The sequence below is a fragment of the Schistocerca piceifrons genome, chromosome 1, assembly GCF_021461385.2.
Source record: "Schistocerca piceifrons isolate TAMUIC-IGC-003096 chromosome 1, iqSchPice1.1, whole genome shotgun sequence".
Classification (NCBI taxonomy): domain Eukaryota; kingdom Metazoa; phylum Arthropoda; class Insecta; order Orthoptera; family Acrididae; genus Schistocerca; species Schistocerca piceifrons.
In genome coordinates this window covers 298,319,291-298,337,564 of record NC_060138.1, presented here as the reverse complement: position 1 = coordinate 298,337,564, position 18,274 = coordinate 298,319,291, and the positions used below count along the sequence as shown (strand labels likewise).

At 39.5% G+C, this 18,274-nt stretch overlaps 1 protein-coding gene across 4 annotated transcripts in view; it reads left to right on the top strand.

Annotated features, from left to right (window-relative positions):
* The window catches only part of LOC124793985 (RAB6A-GEF complex partner protein 2), a 106,629-nt gene that overhangs the window by 51,929 nt on the left and 36,426 nt on the right, over window positions 1–18,274 (top strand). For 2 of the 4 annotated variants that reach the window (XM_047258062.1, XM_047258065.1), the window contains exons 3-4: window positions 379–504; window positions 581–730. In XM_047258062.1, coding sequence (XP_047114018.1) covers window positions 379–504; window positions 581–730 — 276 coding nt within the window. The remainder of the gene's footprint in view (window positions 1–378; window positions 505–580; window positions 731–18,274) is intronic. The other 2 variants (XM_047258064.1, XM_047258063.1) reach the window with 2 other exon arrangements.

Here is an 18,274-nt window from a genome sequence, read left to right as displayed (position 1 = left end):
GTCAAATGCAAAAAGAGGGGATGGAGATTATTTTGGTGGGGGGAGGGCACAACAACAATATAATTATGTAATAAAACCCAAAGTATATGTTTTTCACGAAATGACAAAAATATTCCAGTCAAGAGTCTTTTGATCTATGTCCAAAAAATTACACTCCCTAGCTCTTCATGCTAACTAATTTTCCTTTTTGTTTTTTGTATATTTAATACCAGTTATTTTGTAGACATGAGTGAAACTCCCCCCCCCCCCCCTCCCCCCACGCGCACACACACACCGTAACTTAGCTTTTTCAGCTCGTAAAGTGTTGCAAAAGATGTGATGTATAAATTTACTATGTTTCCATTGTCTGTAATCAAAAATTTGTGTGATTGTTGGTAGTAGATGGGTTGTTTCCAGCCACCTCGTTTGCACCATGCCGGGGAGAGACAGGTCACATAGTTCTTTCTACAAAACCAAAAATTTTGTTCTGTGACCTGCGCCTTGCATCTGGAGAAAGCAAATCTTGTAAGTATAGTATTTAACATGCCAATGCTTAGGAGTTTCTCTCATTGAACCTACAAAAGTTACTCTTTCCTTTCAGATTTATACAGTGAAGTCTTACCTAATGAAGCACCACCTTCATATCGTGGACAAGCTGTGAAATACTCTTATAAAATAACTATTGGAATGCAGAGGGTAAACAGCCCTATAAAACTACTGAGAGTTCCTCTTCGAGTTTTGGTAGTTAATGGTAAGTTGATACAGAAATGTGAGTATGGTTTGAAGATCTTGTGATTTAACTGGTAAATATCAGAATTTTGTCAGCCAGTTTCAATTTCTGTGATGTAAATAATTGCAAAATTAGTTATTATGTGAACATTTATCTGCAGGTATTGTAATTAAACTGCTTTTATGTACACTTATGTTCAGAAAAAAAGAACACCTTGAACACTTAGATATAGGATGTTCATATTCACAGGATGTGCACATTAGTATGTTCTGCAGAAATGATTAGTATTTGAACCATGTTGGCCCACAAGTTCAGGGTCAACATCGATATCATGGTGCAATACCACCTACTGTTAAAATGTGCCTGTGGCTCTCGTTGTTGCTATAGACCAAAGGTAGTTGGATCAGTGTGACTTGAACAGACGTGCACAGTACCTCATAGTCATTTGCATGAATCATATCATTAAATCAATGAGTTTGGAAGAGGGTGTATTATTGGCATGAGAGAATGTGGTGCATCCATCTGGGAAACTGCTGCTCATGTGGGATGAAATGTTTCAGCAGTGCAAAGGGTGTTTGCTGAATGGTTCACAAAAGGCTGGAGAACATGACACGATGGGTCAGGACGCACCACGCGAACTGTCCCCCAAGAAGATCAGCAACTCAAATGGCACTGCAAGAGAGATCTCCATCCTCCTCGGCTCTGACACAACAGTGGAACAGTGCAACATATTGTACACAATCAGGGATAACAGTCCGCCTCCACTTATTACAGCACGAGTTACCTGTGTGTCATCCATTTCTCTGCCTACCTTTGACGAATGTGCAGAAACATGCTAGACAGCAATGGTGTATGGGATGTCTCTGGGGGGGCAGGTGGTGTTTTCAGATGAATCCAGATTCTCTTTGTTTGAAAATTATGGCGGGATTTTGGTTCACCACAGATGGAGCGGCATCACAATCACTACATTCACACAAGACTTACAGCACCAGAGGCCTTATGGGGCGGGGTGCTATTGGGTACAACCACAAATCACAGTTGGTTTCATGTTCAGCGCACTGCGACCAGTGTGACCTTTGAGAAAGACATCCCGTGACCCGTGGCCATACCCTTTCTGCAACACCACTACGGACATCATTTTTCAGCAAGACAGAGCACAACCACATGTTGTTGCATGAACACATATCTTCTGGTGTTACAGGATGTCAGTTTTTTGCCCTGCCCCACCAGACTTGTCACCAATTGAGAATGTGTGCTGTGACCCAATGCCAGCCACCACAGATGAATTTTGGGACCAGGTGAACACAGCACAGATGGCTATACCACAGGATGGCATTCACACCTTTTATGCGTCAATGCCATCCTGCATGGGAAAGGGTTTTCAGGGCCTGTGGGAGACCCTGTGCATACTAGGCTACAGGATGCATGCTGAATTGAGGTGACTGAAATGTTAATCATATCTACAAAACATACTAATGTACATTTCCTGTCAATATGAATGTGTTATCTCTAGTCATTCAAAGTGTTCTGTTTTTTTGTGAACATGAGTGTAGTGGAATGGACATTGTAAAAACAAACACATAACGAAGACACTGAACAGTAGGTAGACATATAAAAAAGTTTTACATAAAAAACACACACACACACACACACACACACACACACACACACACACACACAGAGAGAGAGAGAGAGAGAGAGAGAGAGAGAGAGAGAGAGCAGGGGGTGGGGGGTGGAGATCCTACCCATATGGGGTGAACAGGACTGGTGAATGAAAGAATAGGAGAGCAAGAGAAACATTCCTCTACAATTCTGCCTCCTAAACATCTTTGTGTGGGTAGATATACGGTCTACCACCAGCATAGCAAGCTTTTCCTGGAATAATATTTCTATTCTGCTCCCTTTCTATGTATCACAGTCCCTAAGCTTCACAGTATCCCTGCTCCATCTAAAATGCTCACTTGCCCGAGAGTTAGTGAATGTCATTACTGATGTGATTACTTATGTTCCAGCCCACATGTTGCATTTTAGTATCAGTTGTTTTTTACAGAAAAAATTTATTTCAGGGAAAGCAAACACAGAAACAGTAGATATATGTGGTGAGTGTACAGAAGTTTGCCCCATAAATTTGTTCAGGGTCAGAGGGAGATCTGACTTGGACAGTCCGGGCTGTAGGCATCAGAAGGAGTTTTTAAATAAAAGAGTTAGTTTTAAGTTGGCTCATTGTATTCAGTAGATGGAATACATACGGGCATGCCCAGGTCAGCATTTGAGGCCATCAACCAGCCAGTGGTGTCATGAAAAGGAGTTACTTTTCTTGTGGGAATAAAAAGTGAGAAATAAGGAGAGTAGGAGAAGGATCATGTCATAACTAGCTGAAAACTGGTGCCAGAGAGTGAGGCCAGTCTGCTTGTGGATTTGACAGTTGTAAGCCGATAAGGTACAGCAGATACCTAGCCCAGCCTTGCAGGTTTTTTGATGTCATAAGAAATCATCTTAGTTATGGTTTTATTACATGCTTCTCTTTTCATTTTACTTTAGGATGAAAAAGGGTTGTCCTCCATTTCTTGATTCTCAGAAGCTTACAACTTAGACAAATAATGAAGCTATGAAATTTGTCCCTTGGTCTGTGTGTACTGTGTCCGGACTTCCAAAAGGTGGGACCAATTGCACAGGGACCAGAAAATATAGCATCTGTTTTTGGCAAAATTCACATTTTGACTGGAATGCACTTTTTGACTGGAATGTTTGCTTTTCCACAAACTTCAAAACCATTTTTCTTCCGAAATGGCCTTTGTTTTCTTCGTTTGGCTGTATGTAAGCTTTCAAAAACGATTGTTCTGTTCAAAAGGAGCAGCATTTTCCTGCCAGTGAAGTGAATGCATCTCCAACATAAGGTATTTCCAGATATTATTTGTCTTTTCTCACCCAATATGAAGATCAAAAAATCTGCTGACTACTAATTTTCTGTTTTCACGGGTATTCATAGAACTACGACCCATGCTTGACAATGCTACAGATAGAATTGACAAGGCACTTAGCACAGTAGTAGAACCGAGCATACAGCAACTTGATTTTAAAGTTATGGGGAGAATTTCAGCACCATTGAAAAACATTACAAATTTTGTTTTGCAATTGCTGTAGTGCAAAGGCCGGGCACTGCAGGCTATTGTTGCAGATGGCCACAAGTGTAAGCAGATGAGAATTTTGACCGCCACAGGGGAATGAGTGGTATGGGGAAACAAACCCCGCCTTCATTTCGCTGGGGGCCAGCCTAGAGCAGTACCGACACAATGCCACATGGATTGCTGATCTCTTCTGGTGTTGTAAGAGCCATAATCTAAATCTGTGATGGACTGGGATTAATCACTTCATGTATTTCAAAATAAGAAAAGAAAACAAGTAATGTACTACACAAAGTATTTGGGGATGGCTCCCGCTCAATTGTTAGTTGAAGTCAGCAGAGTATTGTCAGTGACGTAGTTCAGGCCCGACCTCTAGTGGTAATTAGTCAGAGTTCAGGGAATAGTCATGGGGGACTGGAATTCAATAGTAGGAAAAGGAAGAGAAGTTAAAAGTAGTGGGGAATATGGACTGGGGGTAAGGAATGGAACAGGAAGCCACCTAGTAGAATTTTGCAAAGAGTGTAACTTAATAACATGTGGTTTAAGAGTCATGAAAATAGGTTATATATGTGGAAGAGGCCTGGAGACATTGGAAGGTTTCAGATAGATTATATAATGGTAAGACAGAAATTTAGGAACTATGTTTTAAACTGTAAGACATTTTCAGGAGCAGATGTGGACTCTGGCCACAATTTATTGGTTATAAACTGTAGACCAAAACTGAAGAAACTGCAAAAAGATAGGAATTTAAGGAGATGGGCTCTGGATAATCCGAAAGAACCAGAGGCTGTAGAGAATTTCAGAGAGAGCATTAGGAAACAGTTGATAAGAACAGGGGAAAGACACACAGTAGAAGAAGAATGGATAGCTTTGAGAGATGAAAGAGTGAAGGCAGCAGAGGATCAAGTAGGTAAAAAGACGAGGGTTAATAGAAATCTACGGGTAACAGAAGAGATACCTGTGACAAATCAAACTGGGATCTTTTTACTTTCTCTTTTGTTTTGCCATCTGCTCCTTAAACTCATTTTTTTCATTTTTGATCTAATTACCAATAACATATGTGAGAATATTTTGCACTTTCATAAAAGGGAAAGGTTGGCCCTCAGTTTTAAAGACTATAGCACCAGATCTAATTTTGTGCTTAGTTTTGTGTAATTTCCTAATTTATTTTGACTATTCCTGGTTAATATCTTTCGTTGTAGGGTGAAATAAGTAATTGTTTTGGAACTTAAATTATATTGTTGACTTACAAACAAATGTAAATTCTGTACTAATTATGAACATTTGGATGGTGTAGTACTAGTGTCCTTAAAGTGTCTGGCACTATTCAAATATGTATTAGCAAAGCCAGCCCTTCATTAATTCCGAAGTAATTACCAGTTTTGCCAAAAGTATTGTTTTTATAAATATATCTGTTAATTTCATCATTTAAACAAATAATTCGGCTTAACTCTTCTAGTAGAAGAAACTGTTAAAAAGATGGAATTTTTTGATATATTCAGTAAATTTGATGAGTTATGTTTTAATTTTAATTTCTGTGACTTAAACATCGAACAGTGTCTAGTTTCAGTGCCTATTATTGTGATGATATATATAAAGGCCTGTATTTTGGTCACAAGACAGTCAATCCACAGTCGATTTCCAGACAAGGAAGCCGTATTGGTTAGATCAACAATAATGCATCAACTTAACAGTGAAATAAGTGTAAGACAAATAATCTGTGTGTTAAAACAATGACAGTTGTCTGTTCAATACGTACTGTATTATTCTGCAAGAACTGTGTCGTTACATATTTACTGCTCATAGTTGTTCAACACCAAACTATTGTAGCAGTATGCTGATGTTTGCCTGTAAACTATTGATAAGGCTTTTCAAAAGTTAACCAATAGTGAACTGGCCAGATTAACTGTGTAAAATTGGGGCGTTGTGAACAGTGAAAGTAAAGAACTGTGAAACACAACTGAGCACTGTCGGCTACATTATTTACAGAAATTAGTGTTGAACTTCCATCCCCCCCACCCCCCACCCCCATTTTTCAGCCATTATAACAATGCAGTAAGTCGACTCCCAGGCCTATCAATGAAGAAATAAAGCAAGCGAACATGACATATTGAATTTAATTGGTGAAAGGTGAAAATATAAAAATGCAGTAAATGAAGCAGGTGAAAAGGAATACAAACGTCTCAAAAATGAGATCGACAGGAAGTGCAAAATAGCTAAGCAGGGATGGTTAGAGAACAAATGTAAGGATGTAGAAGCATGTATCACTAGGGGTAAGACAGATACTGCCTACAGGAAAATTAAAGAGATTTTTGGAAAAGAGGGAGCCACCTGTATGAATATGAAGAGCTAATATGTAAAACCAGTCCTAAGCAAAGAAGGGAAAGAAGCAGAAAGGTGGAAGGAGTACAGTATATAGGGGGTCTATACAAGGGTGATGTAATTGAAGGCAATATTATGGCAATGGAAGAGGACATAGATGAAGATGAAATGGGGTATGTAATACTGCATGAAGAGTTTGACAGAGAACTGAAAGACCTAAGTCGAAACAAGGCACCGGGAATAGACAGCATTCCATTAGAACTACTGATAACGTTGGAAGAGCCAGTCACGAAAAAACTCTTCCATCTGGTGAGCAAGATGTATGAGACAGGTGAAATACCCTCAAACTTCAAGAAGAATATAATAATGCCAATGTCAAACAAGGCAGACCTTAGAAGATAGGTTAAGGAATGGCAAACCTATGTTTCTAGCATTTGTTGACTTAGAGAAAGCTTTTGACAATGTTGACTGAAATACTCTCTTTCAAATTCTGAAGGTGGCAGGGGTAAAACACAGGGAGCGAAAGGCTATTTACAATTTGTACAGAAACCAGATGGCAGTTGTAAGAGTAGAGGGGCATAAAAGGGAAGCAGTGGTTGAGAAGAGAGTGAGACAGGTTTGTAGCCTATCTCTGGTGTTATTCAATGTGTATACTGAGCAAGCAGTAAAGGAAACAAAAGAAAAACTTGGAGTAAGCAAGAAATAAAAACTTTGAAGTTTGCCAATTACATTGTAATTCTGTCAGAGACAGCAAAGGATCTGGAAGAGCAGCTGAATGGAATGGACAGTGTCTTGAAAGGAGGATATAAGATGTACATCAACAAAAACAAAACAAGAATAATGGACTGTAGTTGAATTAAATCAGGTGATGCCAAGAGAATCAGATTAGGAAACGAGACACTTAATGTAGTAGAAGAGTTTTGCTATTTGGACAGAAAAATAACACATGATGGCTGAAGTAGAGAGGATATAAAATGTAGACTGGCAATGGCAAGAAAAGCATTTCTCAAGAAGAGAAATTTGTTGACATCGAGTATAGATTTAAGTGTCAGGAAGTCTTTTCTGAAAATATTTGTGTGGAGTGTAGCCAAGTTTGGAAGTGAAACGTGGATGATAACTAGTTTAGACAAGAAGAGAATAAAAGATTATGAAATGTGGTGCTACGGAAGAATGCTGAAGATTGTATGGTTAAATCATGTAATTAATGAGGAGGTACTGAATAGAATTGGAGACAAAAGAAATCTGTGGCACTTCTTGACTAGAAGAAGGGATCGGTTGGTAGGACACGTTATGAGGCATCAAGGGATCGCCAGTTTAGTATTGGAGGGAAGTGTGGAGGGTAAAAATCATAGAGGGAAACCAAGAGATGAATACACAAAGCAGATTCAGAAGGGTGTAGGTTTCAGTAGTTATTTGAAGATGAAAAGGCTTGCACAGGACAGAGTAGCAAGGAGAGCTGTATCAGATCAGTCTCTGGATTGAAGACCACCACCACCACCACCACCACCACCACCACCACAGTAACAACAACAACAACAACAACATAGTTCAAAACATCCGCCACATAATTTGCCACATTAAAATTGCCCACATTATACTATCTTTTGTGGTTTAGCTAACAAACAAACAAACAAACATACACTTGTCTTTCTTATAAAATGCTAGGTCCCATGGTTAAGTACTACATTGCATTACCTGAGATGTATATTAAAAAGACCATTCAGCTGTCCACAACTGGCACGACACCAGATCATTGAGCGCATTGATACAGTGTTGTGTTCGTACATATTATTTTGCAAGTAGGTTGTGCACCTAATCTTTCCAAACTGGGCGTCAACAGATGACGTACAATGCCAGTAACTGCCTCCATTTCGATGTTGTATGCAGAAAATAAAGCTATTGCAAACCTTCTCTGATAAATAGCAGATTTGAATACAGTTCGCTTTGAAACAATGTCTATTAAGTAATTTCACATTTTTGCATTTTGTGGCAGAATTCACATCTATTTTGCATTTGTCACAAAAACTGAATTTTTCCAGTCCCTGCTGATGCATAAGGAATGCGTTTCCCATGCTGTTTGCTGCCATGTCAGTGATTGGAACCAAGACAAAGAAACATGAGAACTGATAATGTATACTTATTTTCTTGCTGGGTTTGTAGAAATTCACCTAGGATGTTCAGAGCTACTATTTCTATGGATCTGGAAACTTTGGGTAGTGTTTACAGTGGAATTTTAGGATTAATCTGTTGTGCACACTGTGCACAAGGAATGCAGAGGCAGATATGCCTTTCAGTATGATGCAGTTGACCTTCCCACTAACATTTACTTGTGACATGGACGTTTGTTGCCCATTTCCTGCTATGGTAAATACCAACTTTGGGCACAAATTCTAGTGGGCAACAAGTTGCTGACATTCCTCATCTTTTTCCTTTGCCTCTTTCAATTCGGCTATGACCACTTTGTCTGATTGAACTACATGGATTTTGAATTTTGGTGAAGGTTGCTGGGCTTACTTCGGACTTCGCAATAATACTCACTAAGTTTTAGGGACCATTGTGTCAATTGACTACTCAGTTATTTTAAATGTGGAAGTCAACATGATCAGTGACTACTGTAAGTCTGCAGCACCCAGAATGGGAAGAAGAAACAAATTGAAAATTCACAGCCCAAGAGGATATGTCATGTTGTTTTGTTGATTACAAAATCTAGTCAAATTTAGAAAGAACTTGACAGTATGACCCCACATATCAGTGTGGCACTGCATCATCTCTGGCCTGGTTTTATGCACTGATTCAGTTGGGTAGGGTGTCATAATGCCATTGTATCCTCTCCTGAGGCGAGCAGGCCCACAACTGTTGTAACTAGTCTTTGCTATCATGGATACTGGCACTGGAAAGGTGTTGACATCCAAGCTGGTCCTACATATGTTCTACTGGGTAGAGATCTGAGGATCATGCTAGACACAGGAGTCCCCCAGTATCACATAGTTCACAGACACATATGCCATGTGTGGATGAGCAATATCACGTTGAAAAATAGCACCACGATACTGTCACATGAGAAGTAACACACGAGTATGTCTGTGACATACCATTGTGCTGTCAGAGTCCCCTCAATCACTACCAGCTTTGACCTGAAGTCGTACCCAATCGCTGTCCACGCCGTGATGCCAGGAGTACCACCACTGTGGTTCTCCAAAACATTGAAAGAATGAGATCTCTATCTCTCCCCAGGTTGCCACCATAGTCACCAACAGTGGTCACTGAATGTAGTGTAAAACCACAATTCATCACTGAAGACACTGTGACACCACTCATCAGCAGTCTTTGCTTTCCCAATCATGGCACCACCCCAAAAGCAGCCCTTTGCGTTGTAGCGCGCTAATGACAGCATGTGCATGGGATTTTAATTCCCTAGTACAGGTGTTTCTAGTCTGTGACGGATCATGTGGTATCACACACACAGTGTTGCAAGGTGTCCATTACTTGTTAACAGATGGCAGGTGTGGGTGTAAAAGGGGTTATGATGTGCTTGGTGCACAGTACGGCAATCTTCCCTTGGGTCAGATGTGGTCATCTGGAACCTCGACAATGAGTATACGTGTCTTCATGTACCCATGCAACCCATTGTCAGGCCACAGTCACATCCAAATGTCCCACAAATCTGGATGTCACATAATTCAACCAGTTGGTCAAATGTAGACCCACAATTAAGCCTCTTTCAAACTCTTACCAGGTGCTGATAATACTGCCTCAGAGTAGTGCATTTCTGCTTTGTTAACTTGTTGGGACACTTAACCAACTGGTTTCTCAACACTATCTTGTTCTTGGTTTAGTCCACAGCCAAGAGCATAATCGGCATCACACAATAAAATGAATGGTTTTTTAAGGGCTGAATAAGCTAATGCAGGGGATTTTGTCAAATGTCTTTCATTTGCTGCATCACATACCGATGGGATGATTCTCTCTTTCTCAGTAATTTAGTCATAGGCTTTGTGATCAATGCATAATCTTGCACAAAGATGCAGTAATAGTTTGCAAAACTATGAAATGATTGTAGTTCTTTTATGTTTTGTGCTGCAGAAAAGTTGTCAGTGGCCTCTGTGAGATGTGGATCATGTTAAAACCTGCAGAACTTATAATGTGGCCCAGATATTGCACTTGAGACTTCTCAGAAGAACACTTCTCTAATTTTAGGCTCAGATTTGCACTTTGTAAACATGACTGTACTCTTCTTTAGTATTTTCAATCCACATAATAGGAAGTCTCTACGAACTGCTGAAAAGTGGCAGGTGCATTTCCTAGTCCAGAAGGCATTCTGAGGAATTCTTATAGCCCAGGAGGTACAACAATGCTGGCTGGAGTCTGTCTGATGATAACCTGACCTCAAATCTAGTGTGGTGAAATATTTGCAGTTTCCCAAGTGGTTGAGTTTCTTGTCAACAAGGAGGAGGATTAACTATCAGCTGTTGTAAGTCAATTTACTGCAGTATATTTTTCCCCATAGATACATTTTTTAGCCATTATGACAGTGGGCGATGGCCACACGCTAGAGGAATGCTGAATTATTCCTGCACCTGTATGCTATTGACTGCTTCTTTTCTGCAATGGACTGCAAATGATAGATGACTTGGTAAGGCTTCTGAGGTATCGACCATGCGTCTCCAGTCAAATTTCATTTTGTGTAAAATGTGTGACTGGTAAAAACATTCTTTTCTCAAATAGCCATGCGGTTTCCTCTTAAAGCAGATACAACAGGTTCCCATCCTGTTCCAATAAATGCATTAATTTCTCTCTCAATTGATTTTTTATAAGTGGCATGAGTGTGTATACTTCTCAGTTCGACAGTGTTCTTTTATTCCTCATGGATTGCGTTCCGTGTCCTCTAATACAATTGTGACCTTAAAGTTTCCTGTGACCCTGTTTCTTCGGTCTGAAACTGTTCAGCATCTACTGCTTCTGTTTCTTGCACACTGCCCAGTATGGTTACACATGGAATTATTATTTCTTGCATGCCAAAACTGTGTCCAAGTACATGAGAATACACATTTCTTTGTTAACATTTTCAGCTCATTTAATGTCTCTTTTTCCATGTACTCAGAGGTGAACTAGAACTTTGTATCTGGTCAGTGGATCGACGAGAAATATAATTCCTGTGGTCTCTTGAATCATGGTTGCTGCCCAGACAATTATTCCTGTTCCACCATGAATGATTTCAGGGATTTGCACTTTCTAAAGTTAGATGTGCAGTTTGGTGTAAACTTGGTTAATAGGCCTACACTAAGATACACAGTTTGGTGTAAACTTGGGGAACAGGCCTTTTCCTCTGGGTCATTTATGCCATAGCAATGCTGTCTCCACTATATCAGGGCCATAAGAGTCACCAAGTTGAACAGGTTGTGATCTCTGTGAAAGTAGCATAGGAAATAATTCACAAGGATAACACAAAAATCCTGTTCTCTTTTCCCAACACTTTGGCATCAAATTTTCCTTCACTGGTCTCCATCTCAACATGTCATGTCCCAAACAGACTAATATTTACTGTCCCCAATCCATTGATGTGACAGTGTGGTGGCTTTAATGTCTGCTTATCACCAAGAGAGAAAAGTAATAGGCACACTTGAGCATCCCTATGTATTAAAGTTCTTACTGGTTTTTCCTTTATTTTGCCTTTTACAATCACGTTTGGCACCTTATTTAATCCCTGAAAACTAAGGAAATTAACAGTTTTTAATGAGACCTCAGAGCACCAGCTACACTGGATCCTATCCCATTTCCCAATCTGTATTCTCCATACCCTTGAAATCCTCCATGAATGGACACAGTTGACAAGTGAGCAACTGATCTCTGTACAGTGAGAACAGCAGGGGGCCTGACACCTATCAGTTGTATGCCTTGGGAGCGTACAATATCTATAATGTGATGCCGTAGTGAATACAGGACACAAATCTTTCCCACAAGAAGATTACCAAACGAAATAGTTAACATCTTCTCTTATCAGTGCCTGGTGCACAGTCTCTAATAGAGACGGAGATGACATTGCCTTTATTTCTTTGCCAGTTTGTGAGTTTATCCCCTTGTTAAACAAATCCACAACTCTTGCCTTTGCCATTTGATGGAGCATATCATATCTCCCTCTGTCCAAAATAGACGTAGAGCTCATTGGATCCAATTGGCAAAAGCAGTGAAATCTTCTGCATTCTGCTGATGGAGAGTGAACAGCTTGTAATGGTAAAAACTTTCAGCCTTTTTGTTGATATAGTGGTCAGATAATGTCTTGGTCAGCACTTCAAAGCTACTGGCATTCCGTACTGATTCAAATGAGGCATCTCCAGCCAACTTTAGCTGCATGGTATTCAATGAAATCCATCAGGCCAAGAACACATTCGGCCAACACTGCACACATATTGCAAAAATTCATTGATATTTTCTGATATCTTCCCTGAGAATGGAGGTATGAAGTTTACTGTGGGAAAACTTCTTTGCACACTGAACAGTGATACAAGCGAAGGAATTCCAGCATATGTAATGGACTCATCAAGAGTTGTCCAGTGTTTAAGCCTACTTTCAATCAGATGGTGACTCTTTTTGCTTGCAGCTGTTCCTGCAATTCCAGATTCCTAAGGGCATGGGCTGCTATCTTATCCTGCAAGGCTATAAGTGGACCACTACCGGCCATCTATGCAGTACTTTCCATTTTCAAGCAGGTAGTGGGCATTTTTGTCCACTAAAATTGGTAATGAGCTGTGCACAGCAAAAACTTAAACAAAACACAGACTCTGCCCCAACAAATACAACATAAAAATACTGTTCTCTTCTCCAAAGACTGTCATCTCAGCATCCCTGTCTAGGCAAGTGGGCAGTTGTAAAATGATGCTTTAGCAACACTTAAAATACTCATTGATGTTGAGGCAACGACGGTGAGGCATTAGTGGCTTGGGTGGTGAAGCGAGGACCCCATGGCTGCAGTAATTTGGAACTGTGATGGACAGTGGCTGGCTGAGTGTGTTGTTGTGGAATGTGCTGATGTCATGGCAGCCGATGGGTGGCATGCAAGGGGCTGACTTGTGCACCAACTATCTCTCATGGCCCTGATAACTTCTGACACTTTACTCGTGGCAAATGTTGCCACAAAATTATGGCCTCCCTTATATATTGAAAGATGAGGTATCCCTCTTCTGACATCAGCTGGTTCAGGTGCAGAGGGTCTGGCGAGGACAGGCAAGGAAGTGGGCATCCAAAAGGAATTGCTGTAATGAGAGAGTTAATAAAAGTGTAATGAGATAGTCAATAAAAGTTAACTCAGTGTATTCTTCAGATGGAATACATATGGGCATGCCCAGGTTGGCCTATGAGGATACGAGACATGTAGGGAGACCATAAAAAACTGTTACTTAGTGTCAGAATTAAGTCTGTATGAGAAATTTTACATACCAATTAGACTGGCTTGATGACTGCAGAATATGTTAGAGTGTTAACAAGTTTGTTCTGTAAACGGACCTGGTGAGGTTTAATCTGTATAGTGTAGTTTTGTCTTAATTAGCTGATGTTGTATTGTGTTCATTTTGTGCTAAACTTGTTATTGTGTGCTTTATAAAATGAACAGGTACATAAACAACGAGCTAGTTGGCATTCACATTAGTATGAAGCCACAGGATGCACTGTGATTACTGAAAGATAGTACATTGAAATTTCGCAATTTGAAGGCTATTTTATAGCTGTTTACCATTATTTGAGAAAAACATAAATGCCAGTATAGGACAGTGAAGAACAGTGTGAACTATGGGCAACCAGGCATTCCAGCATTTCAAAACAATGCCCTCCACTGCCGCCACCACCACCACAGAAGTGAGTCATGCAGCCCATGCACAGAAGGAAGTTCTATGAGCAGGAGATTATCCAAAGTGATCATTTTTTTCTTTTTTTCCCATCGAGCCATGAAGACAACATCAGTGTCTCAACAGTGTTAATTTGCCCATTTCTTCCTCCATGTGGGTGAGGCTATTTTTACAAAGGATTAAGTTTTAAACATTCTCAACTGGTGCCAGTGGTTGTATAAAAATCCCCATTTTCTTCAAGAACTTGTTCACTGAGAAAGAGTTTTGCTAAATGTCTTGTCATAAATAAGTATTGACAAATTGATCAGTCTTTTCCTTCCATATGTCTGGTTAAATAAAGAGAATTATTTATAAATCTTGCTAGTGGAATTGCCTATACTTCTGGAAAATATTTCTCTCCTCTGTGACAGAGAATGTTACTCCAATAAGGCAATGCTATACAACATTGCACTCCAGCAGTAGACAGTGTATCATTAAAGTATTTGGGTTCATGTAGATTTGGTATAGCGGTACCTAGTGGTAGTCTCCTAGATTATCTTTGAACCATTTTGTGTATAATTTTATGAAATGTCACTTTATGAAATATGAGTCAACAATGATCAAGAGCTGCTTGCAAGCACTATTGAGGCTACAGTAATCATTTGAAACACACCAAGGATTTCAGAGAAGGTAAACTGCTCATTTATTTGGTAGTGTCTACTACAAGGCAATGTTGAAGTTACGATTTTAAGCTCTTTCTATGAAAGAACGTGACATGAAAAGCAAAAGTGTTATAAATATAGTGTAAGTTTTCTTTTCCGTAAGTGTGCCATTTTAATGTACTGATCTTCCTGTTAGAATAAAAGTTTCTGTTGTTATCATACATTTAAAAAAATTAAAACATGCTGCATTTGGATTTTATTCCTAACAGTGTTGCACCTATGATACCTGACATGAGATATTGAACACATACGGACCCATGGGAGACTGTTATAGAGATGCTGAATAAACAGAAATGGCAAACTCTTGAAGATAAGCATAAACTTTCCTGAGAAAGCCTTCTTACAAAGCTTCAAGAACTGGCTTTAAGTGTATTTCTTAAAACTATCATCAACCAGAAGATTGGTCTGAACACCACAGTGCTTTATTGCACATGGTTCTCCTCGGTGTGGAATGTAGTGAAACGAGGGACGGGGCATCCGGCCACATCACTATTGAACTAAATGGAAGGCATGTAAAGGATGAGTCACAGATAGCAAATATATTTAATAATCATTTCTTAAATATAGTAGAAAGCGTAGAAACAAACAGTTCAAGAGAAACATCACAGCAGTATGTTGGAAAAAGTAATTCTCATTAAATTTAATCATATGAATGAATCCTGAAATTAAGAAAATTATACGTTCTCTCAAAAATAAAAGCTCATCTGGTTTGATGGTGTTTCTAAGAGAGTACTAAAGATTTGTTTTCATATAATAAGACCACTCTTTTCAGAAATGCATTGGCAAACCTGCCCAATATTGTTAGGCCCCCTGCGAGCACGCAGAAGTGCCGCCACACAACATGGCTAGGATTCAACTTATGTCTGAAGCAGTGCTGGAGGGAACTGACACCATGAATACTGCAGGGCTGTCCATAAAAACGTAAGAGTACAAGGGGGTGGAGATCTCTTCTGAACAGCATGTTGCAATGCATCCCAGATGTGTTCAGTAATGTTCATGTCTGGGGAGTCTGGTGGTCAGTGGAAGTGTTTAAACTCAGAAGAATGTTCCTGGAATTACTCTATAGCAATTATGGACATGTGGGATGTTGCATTGTCCTCCTGGAATTACCCAAGTTTGTCGGAATGCACAATGAATGCAGGTGATCAGACAGGATGCTTACATACATGTCACTTGCCAGAGTCATATCTGGACGTATCAGGGGTCCCATATCACTCCAAATGCACACGCCCTACACCATAGAGCCTTCACCAGCTTGAACAGTCCCCTGTTGACATGCAGGGTCCATGGATTCATGAGGTTGTTTCTGTACCTGTACACATCCATCCACTCAATAAAATTTGAAACGAGATTTGTCTGACCAGGCAACATGTTTCCAGTCATCAGCAGTCCAATGTCAGTGCGGACAGGGCCAGGTGAGGCGTAAAGATTTGTGTCATGCAGGCATCAAGGGTACACGAGTGAGCCTTTGTCTCCGGAAGCCATATCAATGAGATGTTTCATTGGATAGTTAACACACTGACACTTGTTGTCGGCCCAGCACTGAAATCTGCAGCAATTTGTGGAAAGATTGCACTTCTGTCTCATTGAACAATTCTTTTCATTCATCGTCAGTCCCACTCTTGCAGTACGTTTTTCCAGGTGCAGCGATGTCGGAGATTTGATGTCTCCCCAGATTCCTGATGTTCACACTTCACATGTGAAATGGTCGTATGGAAAAATCCCCACTTCATCGCTACCTCATAGATGTGCGTCATCGCTCATTCAAACTCACTTAAATATTGATAGCCTGCCATGATAGCAGCAGTAACTGATCGAACAACTGCACCCGACATTTGTTGTCTTATATAGGCGTTGTTGATTGTAGGCCATATTCTGCCTTTTTTTTTATGTATCTCTGTATTTGAATATACATGCCTATACCGGTTTCTTTGGCAGTTCAGTGTACATAATACATCACTAACTCGAGGCATTTTTCCATAGAGATTAAAACATGCTGTTGTTAAACCCCTCTATAAGAAAGGTGATAGGAGACATGTCAATACCTACTGACATGTTTCTCCACTGACATCATTTCCCAAAATTCTTGTGAAGGTGATGTAAGAGTATTCTAAACTAGTATCCCAGCTGAGCAACAATAACATTCTCAGTAAATCACAGTTTAGAGTTGCTCAACTGAGAATGCCATTGATTTACACATTCACTCACCAAATTTTACAAGCATTAAATAACAAAATAGCACCAGTTGGTATTTTCTACAACCTGTCTAAGGCATTTGACTGTGCGAATCACAGTCAAATTCTCCTAGTTAACTGAAGTTTTATGGGATCGATGGTAAGGCCAACCATGGACAGTCTCATATCTACCCAAAAGAATGTAGAAACCAATGTAATCAGGGAAGATTCTTCTTAGGTGGGAGGTGGGAGAAATCACACATGGGGCTCTCTAAGGTCCAATCTTAAAGGTTCACTGTTGTTCCTCATATATGTAAACAATCTTCTGTCTAATATACAAGAAGCCGAATCAGTTCTTTCTGTGGATTACACTAATATTTTAACCAATCCAAGGATACATACAGCAAAATAAGAAAGGGTAAACAGTGTTCATCAAAAATAAAAGTATCATTTGCCAGTTTTTCGTGAATGGTCTCACTCTCAATTTTAAAAGGCCAACATATTCAGTTCTGCACACAGAAGTACTACACCAATAATAACTGTAACACATAGTGAGAAAATAATAAATAAGGCGAAAACTTCACAATTCTTATCTGTCCATGCTGACAAGAGTTTCAACTGGAAAAAGCACATTTTGGATCTCCTAAAACTACTTAGTTCAGCCATACTTATGCATAGAATCATTGCAAATCTTGGGAAAAGACAAATCAGTGAAGTAACATATTTTGCATATTTTCATTCAGTAATGTCATACCGAATGATGTTCTGGGGTACCTCATCTTTAAAAAAGAAAGTCTTCATTGCTCCAAAACATAGTGAAAGGATAATAGGTGGGATGGCTCACAATCATCTTGTAAAAATCTGTTTAATGTGTTAGGCATTTGGACTGCTGTTTAACAGTATGTTTATTCTGTCATGAAATTTGCTGAATAATCCACTGCAGTTCAAAAGGAACAATGAAGCACATAATTACAATACCAGAAGAGAAAATGACATACATTGCTCCACATTAAGGATTTCTTTAGTAGAAAGCTGCAACCAAAATTTTGGTTCACCTACTCGGTGATATAAAATATCTGAGAGACAGAAAAGTTAAATTTGAAAACAAACTGAACAATTTTCTCCTTTACAACTGATTCTATTCTATTCAGTATAAAATTTATATTAATGAAATGTAAGAGAAAAAAAAAAGGTTGTAAATGATCAGTGTGTAGCCATATTTACAAAATAATTTGTAATGTGGATATAAAATTACTTGTTCTATGTCATTATTATTTATTGTGCAAATGATCCAAGGAAAATGAACTAACAAGTATGTTTTCCTCAGATCTTTCACTTGAACTTGTCATGCAGTTAAAGTGAAACCTATGGTTTGGCATGGAGTCTGAACTTCATTGCTGCTTGT